Genomic DNA, 12,993 nt, shown 5'->3' with positions numbered 1-12,993 from the left:
CACAATAAAAGATTTGTGCAGTGAATGGAGAAGGTGTTGTGGCTGGTTGAATGTGTCAAAGTGGTTTGCAAAGTTTCTTGGTACTATGGACATTTTGGCCAAATAATTCTTTGCTGTGGGGAGGTTGTATGCATTGGAAGATGTTTAGCAGCACTCCTGGCCTCTACACAACTAGAAGCTAATAGCGGGAGATAGCTGACATACTCAAAATACGCAAGTCAATAAAGTACTGGTGAAAATGAAAAATGTGTCTTTTATTTTAAGGAAAAAACCATATGGACTTTTTGTCCAGGCCAATACTACAAATTAACACAATTCAGAACAAAGGCTCATTCTATCCTGTGATTTGCTTTTCTGGGACATTTTTAGGGGTAAACAGGCAGCAGGGCAGCTGAGTAAAAATGCACCAGCTTGGGGTTACTGTCTGCACAACCTCAAGAGTGCTTGCTGTCCTTGTCCTTTCCTGATGCACCTCTGCGAAATCCCAGACAGCTTCAGTGGCATATGATAGCACATCACAACTTAAACTAAATAGCTGATTTCTTCAGAGAAGGCACAAACATCCCCGAAGACTTGGGACAGGTGAGAAAAAGCCTTTAAATTATTTTTCTTCCCTAAGCTTTAACATTGCCAATTACATTTGACTAAAGAAAGTCATCTTGTGCAACCTCCCATGCTCCCCAAAATAATGTATACACATCACCATCAGATAGGAGAATTTGAGGCAGTTTGTTTTATTTTAGTCTTACACTTATCAGAAGGTCTTTGAACATAGTATATAAGCAAACACCTAGTTGTCAAATAATAATAAATATCAAATAAAATATTCTTTCAGCAAGCCAAATTATCCACAAAACTCTTCCATGCACAAAATAAAATAGGATGTATTTCCATTTCCTTTTAAATTTCTGTGTTCCTACCACCTTGTCAAAAACAAACAAAATGTTAAAAAAAATCTGATTGGTGGCAATAGCTTCAAAATTCTAGAAGGTGACCTTTGAGTCTAGTGTACCATTTCTCCTCCCACGGAAACTATTTCAAGTAGATTTCAATACTCTGCTGGAGGAAATAAGAACTACTGGAATATTTAAAGTACTGGATTAGATTTCTGTTCTAGGAAACTAATTTGGGCAGCAAGAAATAAATTTTAAAGTTCCAGCAAAAGAATCCCATGAACTTTCAGGTTTTCTTTTTTCCACTAACTTAAATTCCATACCCTCTCCACCTTTCTCCCCCAAACTGGAGACTTCCTAGTTAAATATTGAAGGGTCAGCCTAAGATCAAACTAAGGTTTTTCAGCACCACCTACATTTCTGAGTATGTGATGCATCAAAGTCTCTTAGACATACCTCTTTTTATGCACTTACTATATAATTTCTTTATAGGTCTCTCTCCTTCACTAAACCAGTACTATTTGTTCTTATTTATTAGGTTTTGTAGCCCAGCATCACACTAATGACTTATAGAGGGTTTCTGAATGAGTAAATGTGGAAAATTGACTTATCTTCTAGTATTATAGTTGAAATGACCCAATAAGAATATTAACTCCTCTGCAGAGAAGATAGTACAGTAAATCTGAATGTATATGTCTCTGAAATTTGAAGATATTTTACAATTTTCATGGTAAGTTCAGAGTGAAGAGGACCCCAAAATAAACACAATTCTCTTCTTGGAATTTTAAATTATGTTTGGAAAATTTGGTTCAGTCAAAAATATTTTGTATTTGTTGAATATACTACTCAATGATCTTACTGGGCACTCTTTGCTGTTTTCCTAAATGCATGACTTTTTCTCAGGCACTCAGCTTTTTGCAGTGCTAATCCCACCATCCAGAATGTCCTACAGCCCACCAAATCTCACTAATGCCATACATCCCAGAGACATCTTCTCCATCATCTTCACATGTCCTTCAAAATTCAATCTTTCTGGTCCTGGCTGGTATACCTCAGTGGACTGAGTGTGGGCCTGCAAACCAAAGGGTTGCTGGTTTGATTCCCAGTCAGAGCACATTCCTCAGTTGTGGACAGGTCTCCAGTAGGGGGTGTGTGAGAGGCAACCACACATTGATGTTTCTCTCTCTCTTTCTCCTTCCTTTCCCCTCTCTCTAAAAAAACCCAAAAACTCCCCTGCTGGCGTAGCTCAGTGGATTGAGCACAGACTGTGAACCAAAGCATCGCAGGTTCGATTCCCAGTCAGAGCACATGCCTGGGTTGCAGACCACGGCCCCAAGTAACCGCACATTGATGTTTCTCTCTCTTTCTCCCTCCCTTCCCTCTCTAAAAATAAATAAATAAAATCTTTTAAAAATAATAAAAATAAAAACAAAAACAAAATCTAAAAACAAAAACTCAATCTTTTTGGAAACTGCTCTAGTAGATTCTACCTTCTGTGAAGCTGTCAGGTGCCATTTCTGTCTTCCTATAGCACCAAAATACAGTCTATATTCAAAGCTAAATTTTGAGATCATTTGTGGGTTAGTGTTTTAAAGATCATCAAGAATTTATTATTTGAGGCTTCTGGTCAAGATGGAGTTGTAGGTAAATACAGTATTCGCCTCCCCCCCTGACCACATCAAAATTACCATTCGACTGCAGAATAACCATCATTCAGAACTACCCAAAATCTATCTGAACAAAAGTCCTACAACTAAGGATATAAAGAAGCCACAATAAGACTGATAGGAGGGGCAGAGACACAGAACAGAATGGGCAGGTCCTATACACCCACGTGTGCCAGATAAAATTGGGAGGGGTTTCTGGGCTGTGGAAGTCCTCGTGAAGAGCCAGGGGTCCCAGGCCCACAGCAGGCCCTCAATGCAGAGTGCCAGTGCTGGAAAGAGAAGTCCCATAACTTCTGGCTGTAAAAACCAGCAGAGATTGAGGCTGAGTGAGACAGAGGAGTCAGGTGTTCCTCTTAAAGGGAACCCCCCCACTAACTTACTCTGACTTAGTCCCCCTAAGCTCCAGTGCTGGGGCAGCAGCTTGAAAGACACCAAGAACATATAGAGGAACTGAACTGTCCAGATTCAGGGTGAGAGCTACAGGGGCGGCTTTCCCCCAGACGTAAGTGCTGGCAGAGGCCGCTGTTCCTTTGATGAACCCTCCAGTCACAGAGTTGGCAGGCAGGCACCTTATCTGAGATTCCATCAACTTGGCTAACACTGTTCAACCAGACCTGGTGATTTCCTGAAACCCCACCCCATCCAAATTTCAGCCCACCCAAGAGGTTTTTCCATAGACATAGCCTGTCCTGTCTCATGCTTCAGACTTTCCTAAAGTCTCTCAAACAAGCAGAATCTGGCCTTTTGCTAAATTGCCCCAGCCCTGAACTAGCAGCAGTTAGCCTTGGTTCACAGCTTAGCCTTTTCGGGGCACCTCCAAGCCCAACACAAGTAGCACCCATGTGTAGATCACATTGTAGCTCATGCTAGGTGGGCTGACCTTGGTCTGCACCTCTCAGAAGGCCCCAGACCCAATACAACTGGTGGACAGCTTCAGACCACATCAAAGCACCTTCCAAACACTTCCACAAGTGACATACTCAATGGGCAGGCTCACTAGGCCCAGGGGCCCCACTGAAGTAAGCCCTGTTCCATGGGGTATTCCTCTTTACATCCACAGTGGCTGCAGCAAGTCCTTGCAGCTGATCAGCCTGGTAGTAAATCCCCCGCACTGAGGCGCCAAATAGCAATCAAGGCTCAACTACACCAGGAAGGAGTACACAGCCCATATGGGGGTGGGGTGGGAGTACAGCTGGAGTGCCCAGCTTGGTTGATTGGGGAGGCTGTGCCATTGGACCCGTCAGGACACCTACCACATAAGACCACTTTACCAAGCTTGTGAGACACAGCAGCTCTATCTAACACATAGAAACGAACACAGGAAGGTAAAAACGAAAAAAAAAAGACAGAGAAATATGTCCCAAATGACACAATAGAGCAAAAAAATCCAGAAAAGGAACTAAACAAAATGGAGACAAGCAATCTACCAGATACCGAGTTTAAAACACTTGTTATAAGGATGCTAAATGAATTTAGGGGAAGAGTATATGAACTTAGAACTTCAACAAAGAGAAATGAAACATAACAGAACTAGAAAACATAAAAAAGAAACAGTGAAAACTGAAGAATACATTAACTGAAATGAAGAACGTTACATTATAGGAAATCAACAGTGGAATAGATAAGGCAGAGGATCAAACCAGAGATCTGGAAGTTAAGGAAGCAGAAAACACCTAATCAGAACGTCTGAAAGAAAAAGAATCCAAAAAATGAAAACACTATAAGGAGCCTCTGGGACAACCTCATGAGTACCAATATTTGCATCTTGGGGGTGTGAGAAGGAGAAAACAGAGCAAGAAAATGAAAACCTATGTGGAAAAAATAACAACAGAAAACTTCCCTAACCTCATGAAGGAAATAGATATACAAGTCCAGCAAGTGCATATAGTTCCAAACAAGATGAGCCCAAAGAGGCCCACGCCCAAGACATAATTAAAATGCCAAAGTTTAAAGACAAAGAGCCTTAAAAGCAGCAAGACAAAAGCAATTCGTTACCTACAAGGGAGCTCCTATAAACTGTCAGCTGATTCCTCAACAGAAACTTTGTGGGCCAGAAGGGATTGGCAAGAAATATCAAAGTGATGAAAAATGAGGACCTACAACCAAGATTACTCTACCCAGCAAAGCTGTAACAGGGTGCAGCCAAGAGGGGAGCCTCAAATAGGGATCTATAATAAGATCCAAAAGAGCCTGGAGATAATTGGCTCCACAACACAGGGCCACACCTGCCCAGAATCTGGCAGCTGTAGCCAATTGCGAGAGGAGCCCGGAAATGGGGTTTCAGAGGAAGATTGGCGCTGGGATTTAAACTGAGACGCGGCAGCCGTTGGAGGGGGGGGGGGGGACAACCATGCGCAGCCCTGCAAGAGAGAACCACACAGCGTTAGCAGAGTGAAGACTCTCGCGGCCCTGAGGGAGAACCACACGGCTCTGGCAGAGTGGGGACTCCCGTGCTCCGGGGAGAGAGGACCACGTGCCTTTGCCAGAGTAGGGACCCCCGCAGCTTTAGGAGATATGGTACTCTGGACTGGGCAAAGGGGGAAGGAAGGAGTGTGTCTGTTTGTGGGTGCTTTAAGGGACTTTAGGATTTTTGGTGAAGACATTAGGTCCCTACTTTAAGTTTGTATAGCATTAAATAAATGTTTCCTTTTCACAAATCTCTGGCATTGAGAGATGTCTTTCCTCTGGCAGCGGACATAACGGACCTGGGGGCTTCTTTATATCGTCCCAGGCCCCCCTTGTTTATTCTGTAACAAAGCTATTATTCAGAATTGAAGGACTAATAAAGTGTTTTTCAAACAAGAAAAAGCTAAAGGGGTTCATCATCACCAAACCAGTATTATATGAAATGTTAAAGGGTCTTTTTTAGGAAGGAAAAGAAGATAAATATGAACAAAAAATGGCAACAAATATATATCTATCAACAAATGAATCTAAAAAACAAAATGAACAAGGCAGAACAGAAACAGACTCATAGATACAGAGGACATTTTGATGGCTGCCAGATAGGAGGAATGTTGGAAGGGCTAGATGAAAAAGGTGAAGGGACTGCAAAGTACAAATCGGTTGTTACAGGACAGTCATAGGGATGTAAAATACAGCATAGGAAATATAGTCAATAATACTCCAGTAACTGGATGAGTGCAAAATTTATCAGGATGATCCCTTAGTAAGTTATATAATGTTTAATCAATGGGCTGTACACCTGAAACTAACATACACCAACTGTAATTGAAAAATAAAAAATAATTTAAGGTAAAAATTATTATTCATAAATTTTACTATGTTCTGCAAACACAAATTACACATCTCTCTTAAGGTCAGGGACTTCTTACACTCCTGTCATTCTGTCATTCCCCTCCACCCCAATTCTGGCCTCTTCCCCAAACACAGCTCTAAGCCTTGCCAATAACTGGCACTTAGTAAACAACTGTTAACAGAATAAAAGCACCATTCCTAAAAGGTCACACTAAGATTTTAGGTAAAGAATCATTCCATTTATTATTCAACAATAACTACACTAAGGCCAATACTCCATGAAAGCTTTTAATTATTTGATTTGTATCAATTTTTACTCAACTTGTTCAAAGTAACTTCTAGTCATCATTGCAATATCCGCATTACATGTCCTTCCTTTATGCTTCCTAAGCACTTGTGCGTATAATTTGTGAGGGTCCAAACCACACTGTCTGGAAAATTGATTATTGCTCTGACTAGGCTGCTAACCCTTCAAAGGCAAACATGTGTTTTATGCATTTCTGTCTCTGAGAAGGCACATTACTTGGCTTAGTATCTGTCTGCTAAAGGGAATCAACTCTGGGCATTAGGGTAAGTTCTTACAGTTGTTCTGACAGAACATTACTTTAAAGTCATGATTTATTTTAGAGCCACTATTTGATTCTGATATAAATCCAAAATATCTTTTTTTACGGGAAACATTTTTTATGTACTTTTAAAAAATATATTTTATTGACAATGCTATCACAGTTGTCCCATTTTTTTCCCTGTATTCCCCTCTGCCCTATATATCCCCTTCTAGCTGGATTTGCCCCTCCCTTACTTCATGTTCATGGGTCGTACTTGTAAGTTCTTTGGCTTCTACATTTCCTATACTATTCTTAACCCCCCCATCTATTTTCTCACTACCACTTATACTACTCATTCCCCGTACCTTTCCCCCATTTCCTCCCTCCTCTTCCCTGCTGATAACCCTCCATGTGCTCTCCATTTCTGTGGATTCTGTTCCTTTCTAGTGGTTTAGTTTGTTTTTGCTTTTTTAGGTTTGGCTGTTGATAGTTTTAAGTTTGTTGTCGTTTTACTGTTCATATTTTTTATCTTCTTTTTCTTAGATAAGTCCCTTTAACATTTCATATAATAAGGGCTTGGTGATAATGAACTCCTTTAACTTGACCTTGTCTGAGAAGCACTTTATCTGCCCTTCCATTCTAAATGATAGCTTTGCTGGATAGAGTAATCTTGGATGTAGGTCCTTGCCTTTCATGAGTTTGAATACTTCTTTCCAGCCCCTTCTTGCCTATAAGGTGTCTTTTGAAAAACTAACTGATGACCTTATGGAAATTCCTTTCTAGGTAACCATCTCCTTTCTTCTTGCTGTCGTTAAGATTCTCTCCTTATCTTTAATATTGGGTAACTTAATTATGATGTGCCTTAGTGTGTTCCTCCTTGAATCCAGTTTTTTGGGACTGAGCTTCTTGGGTTTCCTGGAATTCTATTTCCTTCACCAGATTGGGGAAGTTCTCCTTCATTACTTTTTCAAATAAGTTTTCAACTTCTTGCTCTTCCTCTTCTCCTTCTGGCATCCCTATGATTCAGCTGTTGGAACATTTAAAGTTTTCCTGGAGGTTCCTAAGTCTCTCATTTTTTTTGAATTCTTGTTTCTTCATTTGTTCTGGTTGAATGTTTATTTCTTCATTCTGGTCCAAACTGTTGATTCCAGTCCTGGTTTCCTTCCTGTCACTGTTAATTCTCTGTACATTTCCCTGTATTTCACTTTTTGTAGCCTCCACTTTTCATAGCCTTCACTCTTTCCTCTATTTTGTACCCATATTCAACCATTTCTGTGAGCATCCTGATTACCAGTATTTTGAAGTCTGCATCTGATAGGTTTGCTGTCTGTGGTTTAGTTGTATTTTTTCTGGAGTTTTGATCTGTTCTGTCATTTAGGCCACTTTTTTTTTGTCTTGATGGGCCTGTTACATAGTAAGGGGCGGAGTCTTGGGTATGCGCCAGGGTAGGGCAATCCACAGTGTCTGTGTTATGGTGCCATATGTGGGAGAGGAGTCCAAGAGGGAACAATACCGCTTGTTCAGCTTTCGGCTGGCTTTCAGTCACTTCCGCTGCTACCCAGAAGCAAATTGGACCCAGCTGGTGGGTGTTTCATGTATGTGCTAGACCCAGTGGGTCTCTCCAACCAGCTCTCCTGTGAGGCTGGGCATTTCTGCCACCACCTCAACCCCTACAGGTTTTCTCAGTTAAAGGTTTTGAAGCTTTATTTCCCTGCACTGGAACCATGAGTTGCATGGTCTGTCTTGCTCCCCAGTTGTTCCTTGCCTTTCATGACTTGTATGCAATGACAACCGGGCAGATTTGTAATCACTGGAATAACTGCACCAAAAGTGGTGCCTGGCCCAAAGCTATTAATAGACATCTGCTTCATTTCCTCTCCAAACCCACTTCCTTTCTGTCCTAACTGAGGAATTTTCCGTTCTACGAACTGAGGCCAACCCCTCCACAAGTATTCTGGACACAGCCTCTCAAAGACCTTCCTCTTTCAGTTACCTCCTCTCTATTCTAGATATTTACCAGATCACTCCTGTCCAAATTCAAATATCCTCATTATTTTCTATCCTATTCTTCCTGCCCTCAGTTTCAGCCCATTTCCCAGCACCTCCCAAGTCCTCTCAAACTTTTTTAAAGTGTTGTTTTGTCTCCACTTCCTCACCTCTGAACTGACTTCGGATCCTATCGCTCTGCTAAAATAGGACAAATCCTAAGCCACTCTTCTGTCCTCATTTTACTGTCAGCATGTGACTTCAGAAAGCCAAAACAGAACGAAAAACAAAAGTACAGGAAAAAAAGGATCTGACTTGAAGATGCAGGGGCCTTTAATAACAGTAAGTTTCTGAATGAGTCATGATCTTGGCAGCACAAATAATACACTACTCTGCTGTGCACTGGTTGAAAAGCACTCAGGTTTAGTTCAGAAGGTATCTTACAAAATAAGCCTTTTAAACTATAATTAGTGCTTGAAAATGCTACCTGTTGGCATACACATATGGAATACATGTATATAGAAACACTCACCTTGCAAAGAGCAAGATATTTTCTTGAAACACAGCTTTAAAATTTTCATCTAAACTCAAGATTAAACAAACCTGATTGGCAGTCAAGCCAGTATTATAACCCTACATTTGGTGAGACAACATATCTGAATTTAAATCCAGGCTTTCAGACTCAGAGTTAAACTCGATTTTCTAACTCACAGTTTAGAATATTCAAACATGTTCCAAAAACCAGAGTGCTACCAAGCCACCACTTTACCCTGGTAAAGGGTCAGCCAGACCCTGGAGTGCTTTGCTCCTGACTCTGGACGACGCAGAATGAAAGGGGACCCATGATGAGACCTTCCGGGTTAGAGCTACACTCTTCATCGACTGGGTTTTAACGTCTCTCGTTCTCCCCACTGTCTTCAGGAGACTGGCCTCCCTCCAAACAGCACCCCAGGGGGCACAACAAGCAAATCTAGTGCTTCCCTTAAAGTTTGGGATTGCCACAGGCCATCAGAATCATACCACGTCCCGCCCCCCAAGGATACAAAGAGAGAACATGAAGGCACTCCTCCAGGACTGCTCTGTAAAGACGCCCCACCACCTCCCGGTGTCCAGAGTCTGGCTCACCAGCATGGGACATGGGCGCGGTGAGGTTCCCGTGATGCTCATCGTTGTAGATCACCACCGCGGAAGCATTCCTCCGCGCCGCCACCAGCACTTTGTCCTTTAAGGTGCAGCCCCCGCGCGGCACCAGGGCGACCCAAGACGCAGCCCCCCGGCCGCTGGGTCGGGGCACAATGAAGCGCGTGTGGGGTGTGCAGCCCTCCCGGTCACCATCCACCATGCGCGGGACGCCCACCAGGCCTAGCGCGCCCTCCTTGGGCGAGCTGTCGCCAAAGCGGCCGCTCTCTGAAACGCTACACGTGGTCCGGTTCGTCTGTTTGTCCAAGTACTCGATGCTCACCACCGCCGAGTACCACTCGAGCGCCAGACCCCAGGCCCCGGGAGCGCACAAGGCCATCGCCAGCAGCGCCAGGGCGCGGTGGGCCTGGCGGCCAGCGTCCGGCTGCCGCGTCATGGCCGGGCTGCCTAGGAGCGAGCCAGCCTGGCCGGAGGACTTCCAGAGAGAGAGAGAGACAGAGACAGAGAGAGAGGAGGTGTCAGAGAAAACTGAGAAGCAACAGTAACCAAGAGTTTCCAGCCCAGCGGGAGAAGGGGTAGGCCGGATCACGGGGCGGGGCCGTGGCGCAAGCGCAGCTGGTGGAAGGGGCGGAGCGATGTGAAGGGTGTGGCTGCTCACCTTCCCTCTACCCTACATCCTGGTTGGGTGAGTTGGGATTGGGTTGGAACTTCTCCAGTCAATTGCGCTTGGTTTGGAGCTTCCCTCAGGCCTGTGAAAGTCTGGAGACTTGCTGTACCTCGGTGCTGAGACCCTTGAGACTCTTCGGACAGAGAAGCTGCTGCGTATAACCCACACGGTGGCTTTCGCAATGCCGCCTGCCCGGTAGGCAGTGGCCGATCAGGAGCTAGAGGACCTCTTTCGTCCTGGAAGCCGGAGGAAGGGGCCGCCAGAGAAACAGGAAGCCTCTTCGTGAAGCCTGGGAGCCGGTTTGTGTAAAATCACTTAACGGATGTTTATGAAGAGTTTACTGTGGCAAAGAACTTGTCTAAAACATTTAAAAATCCAATTTAAAATTATTTGAAGCTGCACACATTTTCCAAATTCTTGTTACCAATTTTGAAATGCTAATTGATTCTTTTTTTTAATAAAGGTTTTGTTTATTTGTTTTTAGAGGGGGAAGCAAGGGAGAAAGAGGAGAGAAACATCAATGTGCGTTGCCTTTTGCATGCCCCCTACTGGGGATCTGGCACACAAGCCAGGCATGTGCCCTGACTGGGAATCGAACCTGAGAGCTTTGGTTCGCTCAATCCACTGAGTCACACCAGCCAGGGTGTTAATTGATTCTTGAGGGCTTATCTGAAGTATTATACTCACAACTACCCTCTTTATTGTATATTTTATATATAATCTGTAGTTTTGAAATAAATGCATCAAGTTGTCAACAGTCAATCAATCAATCAATAAATAATTCATTTGGAAATAAACTTGCCCTGAATATAAAACCTTACAGCTGCAGGAAAACAAGTTAAGAAAAGCTGTGATTCATCTTCCTTCTTTGTACAAGGATCTCAAATGGTTGGAAGTAGATTGTTGCCATTCATATCAGGTGTTTTGTTGGGCCTTACACCCTTTTACATTTCCAGTTGTTATCAATTTTTTGTGGACTGCAATTGTTTGTTATGCTTACATATTAGTGTTGTATTAGCAATACTGCTTTCCAATAGTTTTAAGCCTTTTTATAAAACAGTATCCTGAGGGCCATGATCCATCTTTGCTGTTTTTATGAGTCTACCTGAGCGAGCAGAGCATCATGTGTCTAATCAATGTGTCTAAAAAGAACAAAATATATCTTTTGACTGTTTCAGAGTCAAGGACTGATGATTGTTAACAGGATTGTAGGTCAGTGAAGTCCAACAGGCTAATAGGAACAGGCCTTACAGCTGTTAAGCCCCAAGGCCCATCCTAGCTTCTTGGTTTTTATTTTCTGTTATCAACTCCAGGCCTCAGATTTGCCAATGACTCAAACCTGTAGGGCTTTTATCCACTACACTAGTTGCCAAGTGCCACTCACTCTCTTCCCTACTGTCCCAGAAGAAAACCTGACAGGCCTTACACCATTACTCTTACCCTGGAGGTAGGGTAGTGGGGTGAGGCAGATGTCATTATCTTTTCTTTCAATAGTTTTACCATGGAAAATTTCAACTGTTTCCAAAAGTACAGAGACTAGTATAATGAAGCTCTATGCGCTTATAACAGATTCAACAATGATCAACTCTACAGCTAATTTCATTTTTAGTACACACCCAGTGACTTCCACATCCCCCACTGGATTATTTTGAAGGAAATCCCAGATAGTGAGGGAAAGCAAAATTTGCCACTTCAAAAAATATCTTTTTGGGATATTGATTATTTTAAGCTGGTTATTTTTAAGAAACAAAAGGCTTAGAAAGAAACTTTGTTCCTCTCCCATTACCTTCCTAAAGGAATTCTGATAGAAAAACCTGCTTCAGGAAAAGAACCTTAGCATACCCACCTTAGCATATAAGAACTAAGTGTGGCAGACATGGAATATCCAAACAAGCTTTTTGTTAGAACCCCCCTATGTCCCATTGTTTCTGAGTGGCCTGGCAAGAATTTGCCCTTTTTCAAATACCTGTGAATTACATACTATCCCTTTGAAATCCCGGACCCATGCCTCCATCTCTTTCCTCCAGAATGGCATATGTTTTCAAATACTGAATGGGTGGGTCCTGAGTTTCATAATTTTTTTTTATTTTAAAATCATTGTATTGTTTTTTAACAGAAATTTATTAGAAAAACTATATATTTGTTTATTTACTTACTTTCTATTACAGTTGTCCCAGTTTTCCCCCTAAGTTCTTCCCTGCCCCACTCCCTCCCCTACATTCATTCTCTACCCTGTGTTCATGGCCATGGGTCATTTATACTTGTTCTTTAGGCACTATCCCTTCTTTTCTCCCTTATTCCCCTCTCCACTCCTCTCTGGCCCCTATCATTCTGTTCCTGGTTTCCATGCCTCTGGTTCTATTTTGCTTCTTTGTTATGTTCCACTTATAAGTGATATCATACTGTTATTTGTCTTTTGCTTCCTGCTTTTTTCACTAAGCATAATACTCTCCAGTTCCATCCATGCTGTCCCAAGGAGAGGAGTTCCTTCTTTCTTTCTGCTGCATAGTATACCACTGTGTAAACGTACTACTGTTTTTTTGATCCACTCATTTATTGATGGGCACTTAGGCTGTTTCTAGTACTTGGCTACTGTAAATAGTGCTACTATGAACACAGGAGTACATGGGTACTTTTGAATAGATGTTTCAGGATTCTTAGGTTATAATCTCAGCAGTGGAATCGCTGGATCAAAAAGCAGTTCCATCTTTAGGTTTTGGGGGAAATGCCATACTGTTTTCCACAGTGGCCGTGACAGTCTGCATTCCCATCAACAGTGCACTAAGGATTCCCTTTCTTCCACATAATCATCAGAACTTGTTGTTTGTTAGTTT

At 42.5% G+C, this 12,993-nt stretch overlaps 1 protein-coding gene across 4 annotated transcripts in view; it reads right to left on the bottom strand.

The window, feature by feature from the left end:
• The window catches only part of RNF149 (ring finger protein 149), a 60,100-nt gene extending 50,134 nt beyond the window's left edge, over positions 1-9,966 (bottom strand). For all 4 annotated transcript variants that reach the window (XM_036028362.1, XM_036028363.1, XM_036028364.1 and 1 more), the window contains exon 1: positions 9,478-9,966. In XM_036028362.1, coding sequence (XP_035884255.1) covers positions 9,478-9,928 — 451 coding nt within the window. In that variant the 5' untranslated portion in view covers positions 9,929-9,966. The remainder of the gene's footprint in view (positions 1-9,477) is intronic.
• Positions 9,967-12,993: the final 3,027 nt, after the last annotated feature.

The sequence above is a fragment of the Phyllostomus discolor genome, chromosome 6, assembly GCF_004126475.2.
Source record: "Phyllostomus discolor isolate MPI-MPIP mPhyDis1 chromosome 6, mPhyDis1.pri.v3, whole genome shotgun sequence".
Lineage (NCBI taxonomy): Eukaryota > Metazoa > Chordata > Mammalia > Chiroptera > Phyllostomidae > Phyllostomus > Phyllostomus discolor.
This window is presented reverse-complemented; position numbering and strand designations above follow the sequence as displayed.